We start from the raw sequence: 14,903 nt of genomic DNA on the forward strand, positions 1-14,903 counted from the left end.
TACTGTAACTTCCCAAGTCATTAGCGGCTATTTTCGTTTAGAAACTAATTGTGTGCAGTACTAGATCTTAACACTTGGCGGGGGAGTTGGGTTGCTGTTGTCACCTGTGATTTGAACTCAGTCCAGTATACTCTGCTTCCAGAGTGATCTCACTGGCAGAAAACAACGGGAGAACTCCAACATCCATATTATACAAATAACAGAATCTTCAGTCAAATCTCTTCCACACATTCTTTTATTTGTAAATAATAAAAATGAACTCTTGAATATAAAACATACACATCATTTGAGCCACATCTGTTGTACAAACAAGAAATGTTGCAGTGAATACCTTCTATTCTGTTTCAGTGGAACACATGATTTGTAAACAATCAGTATTCTTAAATAATACTGACAAAGGAAAGTAGTCAGCCTCGACGGACATCAAAGTAAACTCATCATTGGTTAAATATGAAGCGTGTGAGCTTGTTTATTTGTTTGTTTGTTTGTTTGTTTTCTAACCAAGTGTTAAGGGGATAGGGAGACTAATAAAGCAAAATAGATTGGTGGCAGTCCAATTTCCTATGTTTAACATTTGAATTGTTACCGTGTTTAGGAAAACAAAAAAAAGATAGAGTGAAAGAGGCGAGAAAGAGGAGTGAGAGGAGGAAAGGAAAGATCTGAAGGTGTCCCTTAGTGGCCTTGGTACCGATCAACGGACCGAGGTGACAGATTGCTGATCCACAGATTGACTGGGCCACAGAGTAAATACAAGCAAGTACATCACTGACTCGTATCAACATTACTGCATGTGCATGTGTGTCTGTATAGGTGATCTTAACTTGGATACACTCTTTTTTTAAATATATATCTTTATATATATATTTCTCTATCCTGTATTTTTTTCTGTATAATCATAATTATACTCCATATATAGATAGCTCTGGATTTTTATACACATTATTCTATAAGTCTGTTGTAGTCCCTCTGTAGTAAACTAGAGCAACAACAACACCTTCCATACGCACAGAGGGACTTGTGTTTGCTGAGTACAGCAGACAGTACAGCACTTTTGATCATCAACAGGGATATCTTTTTGTTGTTGTTTTTTTTTCTAAAAAAAAAGGAAATCTAAAAAATAAAACATTTAAGAAAAAAATGTTCCCCCAAAGACACCGAGCCTCAACGCAGGGGACAACGAGCAGGATGGGACCTGGCCAAACGTCCACGTGTGAAATGAATGGCTTCAGTTCATTGGCTAATCTATTCATTAAATACGAGCAAACTGTACAGGTGCATGCAACACACAAGCTTGCCTACAGTATGTGGAACTAACACACGAGTATGTTCGTCTCTTGTTATTTTTTTTTTAATTCTCATCCGTCTTGGTTTACAAAATGTGCATGCAGTTCGGGACCGTTCCAGAGACATGCTGGCTCCTCTGGCGAGAAGGAGAGGGTGGCCTTTGTCGTCTTTTATCTCTTTTTTGTATCGAGAAGATCTCTGGACAAAACTCTGGTCTAAACACAACCTGCATTTTACTGCCACATTTAGATGAGGAGAGAGGGGTTATGTGTGTGAATGCTGATTCTTGAGAAACACGTGATACAACAAAACGAAAATGAAGAAAATGGCTTTAAGAAGAGGGGACAAAATCAAGCTTTTTCATTTAGCCTGTTATCTGTTTCTCAAAATGCAATAATTTTCTATTACTCAAAAAGAAAAGATCAAGCTCTTGCGCTTGCTTTAAATCAAAAAAAAACAAAACAAACCAAAACTGTTCTTGGATTGTAAAAGATCATCAGCGGACCATTCCTGTAATCATATCTGACCTTGATTGGCAATTGCCAAATCACTGTGACTGTGATACCATTCTGTGATACCATGGCAACAGCTGAAAGTGGTTTATGCTGAAACTTGGACTGAACATCAACAACCTATGGAAGGACCAGGGCCAGTGGCTTTGCAAGGTCGAGTGCACTTACACTATTGTGTGCACTTGGAACACAATATTCTAAAAACTAAAAGGGAATGACTGATTATTAGACAAAAAAGAAAACTTACGGAAGAGGCTTCCCATAACTGCTCAGTATGTTACTTATGTTTGGAAACAAATGTCAGGAAACATAACACAGGTCTTCACATTCCACGCGTGTATGTGTGTGTGTGTGTGTGTGTGTGTGCGTGCGCGCAATGTTTGTATGTATGTATGTATGTATGGTTTGTCTATGTGTGTGTGTGCCCCTGTACCAAGATACAAGTACAGTGAGAAGGCAAAGCAGTTGGAGAGATCTTCTGTAAACAGACTTGTTAAGATCAGCATCTACCATAGGGGGACGGGGGCCTATTGACCTTTGACCTGTGGTACAACCCCTGGAAAGGAGGGGTCTCTCAGTCTTACAGTGGCCTGCCTCACTTTCTGTAGCCCTGTCTTGACTGTCCCAAACACACCCACACTCCTTATATGGCAAGGAGGAAGAAAGAACATGATGATGCCACTGACACTGTTGACCAAGAGTCAGCCATCACTACTTTGACTGACCAGTTTGATTGTTTAGTCAACAAACAGTCTGTTCCCGCCTTCCGCACGGTGACTGAATGGAACAAGGTCACATTCAGCATGAATGAAGCCAGCAACAAAAAAACAAAAAACAAAATAAAATCAAACCTCGACAGACCTGCAGAGAAAAGACAAAAATGGCAAAGAGAACCAAAATATAAGGGGTGGAGAAGTGATTGTCAGGCTCCAGTGAAAGCTTTGATCGTGATTCTGGTTTGTCTCTCAGGGCTCTGATTGTTGCCACAGGTGTGTGTCCTTGGTCCGCTTAGGTAGACCTGGGGGGGTGGGAGAGGGGATCCTGCCTCCCCCTTCACTAGGACCGAACGCCTGGCGGCACTGAAGAACTATCGAGTGATGTTTGGGAAGCCCGTCGGGTAAGTGGAGCTAATGTAGGGTCCACCAATGAGGAAGGAGGAAAGAGTTTGTACCAGCCAATCACTGTGCTTGAAAGGTCCAGCTCCTTCAATAGGATCTGTGCAACTCCCATAAAGCATTTGTGGTCCATTCGCCCGTAGTCGCCCCAAACTATGACCTGGGAGGGATTGAGTGGATATTACGTCAAACAAAACCCAAACAAATCCAGTAACGTTAATTAATAGCAAACACATACACTGTAAAACAAAAAGCTAATAAACAGGAAAACTGCACATTTAGTGCCAGTACAATAACCGCACATTTAATGGAAAGTTAATTTAATGGAAAGTTCCTTAAAATAACAAGAATATATAAATTAGATTAATTTTACAGACTCAATTTCCGGATTAAAAATGCAACACATTACATAAAGAGGGCACAACAATACATACAGATAAATGACTATCCCAAGTGATTAAAGCACATACAGATGATTGCTCCAATGTTTCCAAAAGAAGGAAGTATATCTTGTGTTGCTTAGTGTAGGGTCAGTTAAGGCCATTATAACTGAATTCCTTGACTCAGTTAATCGACACATGAATCTGTACATAAAGTTCCTTAGCACAGTGTGAAAGATGAGAACACTACCAATCACTAACAAATATCTGGCACTTGACCACCTTGGACACCACAACAAGATTCTAAAAGCATCATTATATGTCACCTAATGCTACCCCATACATCAGAAGACTTTAACAAGATTTGGGAACGATTCTTGAAAAATTGGAGTATTTTAACTAATGCCCCCCATTCAAGTTTTACTGAAAAGACTACAATCTTTCAAGAATCTTTCCCAAACCTTGTCAAAGTCTTCTGGTGTAAGGATGGCTTTAATTGTTTTCAACTTTGCTTTACTATAGCCACGCCACAGTAAAGCTGTACATTTACTTTTTCACAGATCTTTACAGTATAGACCTCATTGGGGAGAAAACATGGCAAACAAACCACTGAGGGAATATAACATTTAGAGAACTGACCTGTAAAACTTTACCCTGCGGACTCTCGTCAAAAAGCAGCGCTTGCTGGTATAACGGGTCAAGTGTTTTTCGTGCAATCTTGGTTTTCTTTTTGGCTTTACACACCCCGTTATCCAGCAAGTAGACCTTGACATAGGGAGCTGTAAGAGGAGAGACACAGAGGCACAGGCTTAGTAAGAGTGACCACAGCTTCCTGTGAGATACAATCCGGTTAAGTTGTGATGCAATAATGTGCCGATAATTCTTTTTCCGGGTCCAACTGAGCCCAGAGCGGCTCGTTTTTCCTATAGACAGTAAAATAAACTATTTCTTTCCGCTATTTAAAGTAGCCTACAAGAACATTTTCACGGAGGCCTGGACGTTACCTGTGATTATATCTAGATAGATAGATAGATAGATAGATACCTTATTGATCCTCAAGGGGAAATTCAAGGAAATTCAAATTCATCTTCTGATCGCACAGCTACAGTAGTTATTCTGTTCGAGTCAAGCGATTCTTTTTTACCCTGACTAAAACGAAGGTGATGGTGATAAGGTTTTACAGATTGTGAAAACAGGCTGGCGGCACTAGTAGATTTTGTTATACGAAAGAGCTGTTAGGCTGAAATGACATATGATGTCAGACCTAATAACTGAATACCAGTTAGAGGCAGGATTTATCTCATGGCCATGAGTTTCTACATACAAAATATAACCTGTCCTCTGAGACGTCCATGAAGACAGGAGGAGAGCTCTCACCTGGGAGGTTTTTGGATCCTGGTTTGGGTGTAAGGCCACGGGCCCTAATCACCTCCACCTCCAGCTGACCTTTCTTGTCCATCAGGCCGATCTGGATGTCTCCTGTAGGAACGAGGGAGAGATAGAGAGAGAGAAAGAGAGAGAGTAGAAAAAGAGGATAAGAGAGAGGGGGAGAAGACCTTCAATTAAAAACTGCTTCTAAAACTGAAAATAGATGTTCACTTTTCTAACTACAATTGTGTTGTCAAAGCATACAAAAATAAATACAGGTAGATAGATTAAAAAATAACAATGATATTATTACTATTAATAGCCATTGTGATATAAAAAGATAATGAAGATAAACTAAACTAAATGTTTTTTTTCCCTACAATACAGGTTTTGTTTTTGAGTCCCTGAATCATATGTGATCATTGTCAATCTTCCACTGTTACTCACCCATGGCGGGCGTGGCCAGGGTTTGTCTCCCCACCAGCTGACCAGGACCCAGGCCGTCCAGGAAGTCGCTGAACTGACTGTCAGCCCCGAGCCTCATCCCTGAGAAGATCAGACTGGACACACACACACACACACAGAGACTGAGTGGCCCGTACTCACCAAGCTGTCCTGGCATGCGGACCATCCAGCAAGCACAACAACATCGTCAAAACACACTGGGAAAACTCCAATGTTACGCTGCGCATGTGAGATGATACTGAGGCTCTGGTGAAAGGCCTGCGTATTCTGAGAGCTCTTGCAAGTGAAAATCAGAAATGCAAGTGCTATGTTGAGCACACTGAAAATTGGCGTTCTCCCAGTCAGGAGAGGAGATGTATCAAGGCAACTTAAACTGAAATATATAATAATACTGCAACATGCGATTTGATGTGAATAATGCCATTTTCATCAACCTTTGTCACATTTTACCTTATGTAAGTTGATCCATCCCATTCTAGTGAATTCTGATTTTGTGCAAATTTTGTGCAAAATTTGTGCAAGTCTTTCCACTCTGTTTCCTATTTGAATGATCAAAAAAGCTGAAAACCTGGCGACCCTTTTCTGGACACTTTACCATCCATCTCATTCTATACAGATGCAATATTTGACTACCATTGCCACCACTGTGTCTCTGAGTGAGCGATTGAAAACAATTACCACCTGCTTCCAGCTGACACTGGGCTCCTTGACTTGTGTTAACTTCTCTGTGAACAGCTGCCTTCTCTGGCTGAGGCCTGATGGCTGACACATCAGCAGGGCCCAAAGATAGACAGAGCCTCAGAAGCAGCACTCCTCTCCTTTTCTATGCCGTCCTTCTTTCTTTTTCTCCATCTCTTTCCTTTTCTCTCTCTCTCTCTCTCTCTCTCTGGTTGAGGTATTTAAGACATGTCCTGCGTTCCAGCTCGTCAGCTCTGTAGTAATGCAACCTACGTTCCCTTTGAAGCCAGCGCTCGTTTCCATGACCTCACCCGCACAAGAATGCTGGGCCAGAGGTGCCAGCTGTGGTCATGCTAGCGAGCAACCATATGAGAGAGCCCCTGCTCATACAGTTGTGTCTCTGTGTGTGTGTGTGTGTGTGTGTGTGTGTGTGTGTGTGAGTGTGTGTATATGTGTGCCAGCTTGTGTGTGGTTGTACTGTATGTGTGTGTATCTGTTTGTATGAGCATAATGTGTGTGTATGTGTGTGTATGTGTACTATATATGTATCTCTTTGTATGAGCATGTGTAAGCCCGCATGTATGAGTAAGTGTGTGTGTGTGTGTGTGTGTGTGTGTGTTTGTGCGCGTGCATTCAGAAAACAACAAGCGGTCTGGTTAATATGATCATAATTAGCTTCAAATGGCAGTGCCATCCCCCCACATCTGTCTTGGCATAGGCTGGCTGAAGGACTGAAGTCAGCGGTGATTGACAGCCGGCTGGACGCGATCGGTTTATTTCAGTCTGGCCACTCCGACGGCTGTCTGGGGCAGAGGGGGCCTCGGGCTGATGGATGATGCGTGTTTTAATTATTGGATGGAAAGAGAGGAGGTCAAGTGGCCTTGAAGAAGCAGCGTGATTAATGTCCCGACAATAACATTAATGATTGCTTTGTCCGAAGGACGGACGAGAGGGGAAACACGCTGCACAATCTGTGTTTCTTGCTGGAGACCGAAACCTCTGCTGAATAGCTCGTAAAACAATCAATCAAAGCGATCAAGCCATTTTATGATCACTTTGTATAAGAAGCTCTCTGACGACATGTAGAAGTGCTGAAAGCCATTAAAGACTTGTGTACACAGGGTATGGCAATACACCAGACGTGACATGTTGGTATAACCAGCTGAGCTCTGAATGCCTAATAGTCAGGATCCTCTAGTATTCAGTGTCACATGAGTCTGATCTGTGTGATGGAGCAGATTAAGATGGCACTGGCTCAGCAGAGTAAAAAGGCTGCCATGTTCCCATCTCACTTGTTCACACATCCAGCTGGATTCTCTGTTTTCATTTTGCTTTGTCACATTCTCTCTGCAAGAATAGGGAATGATTACAAAGTGGACAAGGTCACCGCCACACCGACATAAACCATGAAATGGAAACTGTAGCGTTGAGATTCCTATCCCAATTCTGTGCAGAATACACAATAGGAAGGAAATCACGATGACTAATGGGAGAGACGACAACACATTCAGCAGTAAGTCATTCCATGACCATTAAATCAATTACTGGACACCTTCCTTCAGAAAAATCTGCCAGCTGAGGTCCACTCACCCCATCATATCCTGGGGAGGACTTGTATTAAGTAAAGAGTAGTCACACACTTTTTTCTCTTCCTCAACATTTATTTTGATTAAGTTATACTTACTTATATTATAAATAATATATATAATATATAAAGTATATGTATTATATACTTACTATATATTATAAATACTTACTGGTATATAAGTATTATTCACAATTTACAACAAGTGTTAATAAATACCGGTAGTGAGAAAGAGAAAAGAGCATGCAGCCACTCTGTCTTTACTTATGATGGCATCCTGGTCAGCACCTTTATCCGGGTGTGTGTTCTATAGCTATACTTTTTCCAGGACTTTTACTCTGAAACAGGGAGTGCTGACTGGACGCCCATACTCACTTCCCCTCAGAGCTGTAGCTGTTCATGCTGCCGTCGGTGGACTCGCGGCTGGCCTGGCGGGCCATGGCGTTGCGCGGGTACTCCACCGCCATGCCCGTCTCCTGGCTACGTTGGATACCACCCTGACTCCCCTTGGTCTTCTGCTGCTTCTGGGCAGCTTCTAAAGTGGAATCACACAAATACAAAATGGCTGGTGACATTTGTGTGTGTGTGTGTGTGTGTGTGTGTGTGTGTGTACTCACTGTACATATGCACACACATACACTGATACACACACACACACACACACACATACACACCATCCACAACATATTGACAGAGGAAACACAGCTAATGGTTAGCCATGGTTTGTTTTATAAGTATATATACTCTTGATCCCATGAGGGAATTTTGGTCTCTGCATTTATCCCAATCCGTGAATTAGTGAAACACAAACAGCACACAGTGAACACACAGTGAGGTAAAGCACACACTAACCCGGAGCAGTGAGCTGCCTGCTACAGCAGCGCTCAGGGAGCAGTGAGGGGTTACAGTAGGTGCCTTGCTCAAGGGCACTTCAGCCGTGGATGTGGGCATGGGAGAGCAGTGCCCACATTTTTCCTACTGGGTCGGGGATCGAACTGGCAACCCTTCGGTTACAAGCCGAAGCCCTAACCAGTAGGCCACGGCTGCCCCTCAACTTGCACCACAGGAGTTGACCTCAACTTGCACCACAGGAGTTGACCTCAACTTGCACCACAGGAGTTGACTTGCCATACGCATGTCAGCTCCTGCGGTGCCTTCGCTTGCCTATTTCCACAGACGCATCCCATCCCCAGCCCCCATCCCAACCCCACCCTTGGCAATTGATGGCACATCGTTCAGAAGAACTAGCAGCTCTAAAGGATGCAAATGGCACGTCCATTGAGAGGGTTCTTGGCCAGGCTGGTTTGTTCCAGCCCAAGAATGTTACAAAAGAAGCAAAGTGCAGATTTTATACCCCACCCACCCACCTGCACATCATGCAACCGTCAGTCAAAGCCGGCAGTCTGGTGCATGAAAGGCAGACTGAACAAATTGTGGCGAAGGCCTGCCGTGAAATCTCTTATGAGCTGTGTGTGTGTGTGTGTGTGTGTGAGAGAGAGAGAGAGAGAGTGTGTGTGTGTGTGTGTGTGTGTGTGTGTGTGTGTGTGTGATAGGCACCCAATATTCATTTGCCAGAATATTTTTAGAATGTGATTTATGGGGAACTGAGGGCATTTTTGAAATACAAATATAAATAATTGTACAAGTTCTGAATGGTGTGTGTGTGTGATAGAAACCAAATATTCATTTGCCAGAACATTTTTAAAATGTGATTTTTGGGGAGAACTGAAGGCATTTTTGAAATACATATTGAATGAAGTTTGTATGTGTGTGTATGTGTGTTGGGGTGGAGGGGTGCAAGGATATGTGTGTATGAGATAATAATAGATAAACACACATATTTAGGGTTTGCCAGGCCTGATTGGAGACACATGACCTGTTGCGATGACTCATCGGAGCTCGCTGGCTGGAGGCTGCTCCGTGCCCTTGTCAACCCAGACAAATGAGCGCAATCTCACGGGCACCTAAAAATACACAGCTCTGCGTGAATCACAACGCTTGGCAGGACGCTGTCCGGTCGTTCCCACTGGCTCACTGCTCTTTGCACGCTTCTTCAGAGAAACAGGGATATAATTATAAGCCGCCGAGATCCAATATTGTTGTTTTATGGCAGCCGGCTTGGCCGCTGCGCTGCGCCATGCCTCGACCTGTTCCTGTTCGGGATCTGATCACCATGTGAGAACCAGCGAGAGACTGGTAGTGGAACGGACCACCTGCTGCGGGCCAGCGGAGATCTTTAAAAGGACTGATTTATAGGAGCTCCACAGCCTAGCTCGCCATCTGATTTATCATCCAATGGGCCTTTTAAGATATTATCTAGAGGTATGGCAGTCACTGAAGCCAAGAATGCTTCCCCCCCACTCTCCATTTTCACATATATATATATATATATATATATATATGAGGAAAAAAACAAATATATATATATATATATATATATTTGGAAATATATTTGGAAATCCATTTATTAAAACATAAATAGACTGCTCTTGAAATATACGATTTTAAACAACGCCAGAAGCGACTTCAAAGGTATGCATCTACATTACATCTGATTAGTGCCCAGTGTTGATCTTGAGATGACAGGCTTCTCGGCTGCCAGTGCCTGCTGTCTTTGATTACCTATCTGCCGTATCCGAGCCAAAAGCAAGGCAGGGTATCTCTACTGCATACAATCTGAGGGACATAGATCTCTCCTCCTGCCTAACAGATGGAGAAAGAGAGACAGATGTCTTTACAGTAGGAGCTCAGAGAGAGTAAGACATGTTTCTGTGGTACAGCAGATCTAATTGGAGCCTTTTAGGCTGCGACAAGCACCCTTACAGTCCACTCAGTGAAAATGAGATATATTCATGGAATGTACTAATGAGATCAATAATAAATGGTAGATTTGTGCAATGTGCTTGCAGCAGCAAAGCATCCAAGAGCAAAATGTTAAGATGCTGCCTTTCCCATACTGTGCACTGCCAGACTACTACTACATACAGTACACTCTCAAAGGCAGGTATGCCATTTTTAAAGACCCCCTTCCAACAGAAACTTTTAAAAAAAATTTAACATGTCCATTGGGTGCTTTTTATGTGTTACAGCTCATATCATGAGTGAAATAAAAAGTAAACCTCATGTCTGAGTATTTCTCATTCAGATCATGGGCAGTGCATCAAACTATTGAATCAGAACAGCCTGTTGTTGTTACATGACAATGAAGGGAACCCAATCTTGACTGACTTGCAGAGTGAAGTTTTCTAAATATTTTTTGAAAATAGCTACCGCATTAGCACATTTAGCAAGCAAGGTACATATATTCATGACTTTTGCTTTATGAGTTGATCAATGGCAGTAATGGCAGGAGTGTGACTTTAAGGAATTGTCTACTCTCTGATCTGTAATAAAAAACTGGATTACAGAATAGGAGTCCATCCTAAATGAGTCTTATCTAGCACAATTGACGGCATAAAGAGAGACAAACATCTCTGCAAACACTGAGAGCTGACAGCATGGAAACTGAATTCTCGTCAAAGGAGAAGTCAAACATGCACGAGGAGAACAAATGGTTTCAGTGGGTCAACTAAACCACGCCACCGCTGCCATATAGGGCATACGGAGTTGTCAGCACACACACATGGCCATTTGAAAATGTAAACACAAGAGGGTACAGTGTGTCGCTGACCCTGTAAAAAAAATCTTGGTTTATCCAGTGCCCAGTAGAAACACAGTTTCAGATTCACAGTTCCAAACAATATGCTGTATGCTTAGAACTAGTCTACCTCCAAAACAAGTGTTTTCTATTTTCTACATCTGAAAGGGTTATTGAGGTAGAGATCCCAGCACAGATGCCAGCTTCTGTTTAATTTCACAGGGATTTGTCCTTATTCCAAAACTTTGCTTTGCCAACTCTGACTACATCATTGGCAACAGCCATGCCAAAACATGCCCATACTTAATTAAATATTGTTTGTCAATCATGTCAAATCAATTAAACAGTGCAAGAGAACAGTTTACTCAACAGCGGTGGCATACACATTAATCTATCGTCGAGATACATGCAAGAGTGTACGTGATTGGGCCACATAGGGGGCAGTGACGGCTTGCCCGATTGGCCGACTTGCCTGTCTGGCTGAGCTGGGAGGTGCTGCGGCTGAGGCGGGATGGCAGGCCCACGATGGCGACCACACGGGCACTCAGGCTGGAGCGGCGCTTCTTGCCGCTACCGTCGTTGCCGTCGGCTAGCATGCCCAGCGCCGTGTCCGACTGGCTGCCGTCGGTGCGCTCCATGGAGTAGATCTCGCCACTCACACTCGTGCTCTTCTGCATGCTCCGGCCCGACGGGCGCATGTGACGACTGCAGAAGAGGTCAAGTTAGGAAGAAGTTACGCCAGAGGTAGTACAGGGGAGTCCAACCAGCATCCACATGACACCCAGGGGTTATAGTGGGGGAACGCAGTTCCGCCACCTCAGATAAATTAATAATAAATCAGGTCATATATTATTTTATAATATGTTCAAATAAATGGTGAGTTAATTTTTCACGTGTACAGAGGTGACCAAGAAGCTAGCAATTCTTGTCCAAAAAGTATTGCTACACCATGATACTCAATATGTTGTCCAACGGTGAGTAATTTTTCCCCGTTGCACCGACACTGGATTCCCCCACCTGCCAAATCCCACTTTAACCACTGATGACACCCAATGTTGGGGGTTTATATGGAATCTCAGAAACATTCAGAAACAGATCAACAACATCCGTGATATCTGCCCACCTGAAGATTTTATCTCAGAGATCCAAAAAAATAAACAGATAACACACACCAGCAGTGCCGCTGACAGATTTACAACCGACTGCACTGATTTTTTGATTTATCATTCACAAAAAGAGAGAGGAAGTGCAAGCTTTGACAAGAAACATACCACCAACGCACACTGGCTTTTTATTCCTCTCATTCTTCATGACTTTTTATGAGAGCTGTGTGAATTTTTACACACTGCTTCAATGACCAGAGAGGAGGGACTGGAAAACGCATTGACAGTCTTAACTTTTGTTAAACAATCTGTATAATTTCTGGTAAAGGATTAAAACACAGGTTCTCCATATCAGTATAACAAGGGTATTAAACTATATTTAGTCTCTCAGGGCAAATCCACACCACTTGTCAAACTGACAAGAACACACACACACACACACACACACACACACATTACATTACACGCATTACCACATTACATTCTCTGTCAACATCCATTTATAACTATCCATTATAAATACAATCATGTAGGGACACAAATTTCAACCACAACACAAAACTTTTAGGGGTTATATTCACACCAGTGAGGTGCAGAAAAATGACCTCTTGACCAATTGACCTTTTGACATTTACCTCTCCTCCCCTTCATCCGAGTGCCTTTCCAGCAGCTCGTCATCTGTCCCATTCACTTTCCACGTTATCCTCCTCTCTCTCCTCTCCTCCCCCTCACAGCCCTCTAAAGACTTAGACCTGAACAAGTTGGCCGCCACACCAAGAGTGTGTGTACGTGGAGTGGACACAGTAGCGCAGGCATCGATCACACAAATGGTACCAAGAACAGCATGCATGCAGTAAAGAATGAAAAAAAGAAACACATGAGACCGCTGTAGGAAAGTAAAGAAAAGCCGTGATGCCAAACAGACGATGACACAGCCAAAACAGACGATGCCACAAAAACATGCATTGTATCAAATGTGTGCTAGGATCTCACATAATTTATACAGTGATGGAAAAACAAAATCACAAAACAAAAACTTAAAGCTGCAGTCTGACAGATTGAGGGGACTTAGCCAAAATTTTGAATGTTTACAATTCTCATGCCCCTCGCCCACTACCACCGAGCACCCTCTCATCGAGTTTGTGCTCGTCAGTGCGCACCAGACTGCACCAGACTGTGTTTGACAGTCAGATCTCACACAGCCCTGCTCTGATTGGACCAGAAGAACTGGGAGCTGTGGATTTTTGCAAAACAAATAGGTGAAGATAGAAGTGTGGTTTTTTTTCTAAAACTGGCTGATTTATGTTGTTCTTTTGGAGCATAGTGTCGGTTTCAGTGAATATGATAAAAACAAAAATTTCCAACTGCAGCTTTAAGAGGGCTTAATTGCGGAAACAGAAAGCAATATTGAATATTCCCAACTTCCCAACAATCGCTCTAGTCTGAGGAAGAGTCATGGGAACGTCACTCGAAACATCACTACAAGTAAAAAACTCTTAAATGGGAGCTCCCTAGCGTGTGAGTCATCTCTTATGTCTTATCCTGCACCCATTAAAATGGCTTCTGGGGATGTGTGTGTCCTCTCACTGTTTTTCTAGCTCAACTATCATTGTAACCAGTAACGTCCAGCGTCTGTCTGACCTGAGTCTCCCTCGGGGCCGTTCTGACTGGATGGACATGTAGCTGGTGCTACTGATCCGAGAGGCACTGCTGGCTCGAGAGATGGCTGACACATCGCTGACATCACTGTCCGAGGACTTGTGGGATACGTTGTCACAGCTCCGCCGCTGGTCTTTGTAAAGCTGCAGAGATGAACGATGAACGAGGTTATTACAGTATAGTAAGTACAATAAGTATATAAGTATATATACTCTTTTGATCCCGTGAGGGAAATTTGGTCTCTGCATTAATCCCAATCCGTGAATTAGTGAAACACACTCAGCACACAGTGAACACTAGGAACTAAACAATGTTATTTAACCAATGTACACAATTACAACGATTACAACTCAAGTCTTGGCCAAGTAGAATACTAAATAACGGCTCTAATAGAACTGTGAAAACTTGGAACATCATGTTAAAATAATTTCCTGATTTTTTTTCTGCATGCAGAAAAAGTACAGAAAGTTCATGCACTAATAAGAGAAATACTGAAAAAATACCAGCCCTTGATATACTGTACACTGACTATGAAGAATTAGGTTACAGGACAGAGGAGTCCATTCACTGCTCACCTCTTGTTTACTCTTCAGCGCCCTCTCCAGGTCCTGGCTGGCACTGGAGGGGCCTGGCGTTCTATAGGAATGTACTTTCATCTTTCGAGCTCGCTCCTCTGCTGCGAGGGCTGCAGGGAAGCAAAGGCATTTTCAAACATGAGATTGTATGTTACAGCTCAGTGAGCTCACACCATGGAAAAAAAAAAACACTGACAAAATGTTCTTCAACAATGGCTTTGGACTGGCATACACCTCTGATTGGCTCATGTTCTTGTGAGCACAGGGAAAAAAACAAGACCATCAAGTTCTTTGTTACCTGAAGGTGTATTCTTGCAGATTTTTCTTTACCGTGAAAAGCACTTGGGAACTCTCCAGCCAGTGAAAATGGCCTTACATATGTATCTTATATGTACAATCTCATATGTGCATCTTCAATGTAAAACCTCTATCTTAAATTACTCAGACATCTCTTGTGAGACTGAGCTGTTGAACTGACCTTGCTCTACACTGCTGCTTTTGGCGGGAACCTGGGGTAGCTGCCTGCCCCTGCGCGTGGCCGT

General features: G+C 42.9%; 1 protein-coding gene across 27 annotated transcripts in view; it reads right to left on the reverse strand.

Annotated features, from left to right (window-relative positions):
• Window positions 1–217: 217 nt before the first annotated feature.
• Window positions 218–14,903, reverse strand: part of LOC125311925 (regulating synaptic membrane exocytosis protein 1-like) — a 35,761-nt gene continuing 21,075 nt past the window's right edge. For 26 of the 27 annotated variants that reach the window (XM_048270295.1, XM_048270294.1, XM_048270298.1 and 23 more), the window contains 10 exons: window positions 14,840–14,903; window positions 14,362–14,471; window positions 13,769–13,929; window positions 12,763–12,879; window positions 11,497–11,729; window positions 7,763–7,922; window positions 5,107–5,219; window positions 4,669–4,770; window positions 3,931–4,070; window positions 218–3,071 (listed from right to left, as the gene is read on the reverse strand). The exon at window positions 14,840–14,903 is cut by the window's right edge. In XM_048270295.1, the coding sequence (XP_048126252.1) occupies window positions 2,853–3,071; window positions 3,931–4,070; window positions 4,669–4,770; window positions 5,107–5,219; window positions 7,763–7,922; window positions 11,497–11,729; window positions 12,763–12,879; window positions 13,769–13,929; window positions 14,362–14,471; window positions 14,840–14,903 (1,419 nt within the window). In that variant the 3' untranslated portion in view covers window positions 218–2,852. The remainder of the gene's footprint in view (window positions 3,072–3,930; window positions 4,071–4,668; window positions 4,771–5,106; window positions 5,220–7,762; window positions 7,923–11,496; window positions 11,730–12,762; window positions 12,880–13,768; window positions 13,930–14,361; window positions 14,472–14,839) is intronic. The other variant, XM_048270304.1, reaches the window with a different exon arrangement.

This window comes from Alosa alosa, chromosome 18 (genome assembly GCF_017589495.1).
Source record: "Alosa alosa isolate M-15738 ecotype Scorff River chromosome 18, AALO_Geno_1.1, whole genome shotgun sequence".
NCBI classification, from domain to species: Eukaryota; Metazoa; Chordata; class Actinopteri; order Clupeiformes; family Clupeidae; genus Alosa; species Alosa alosa.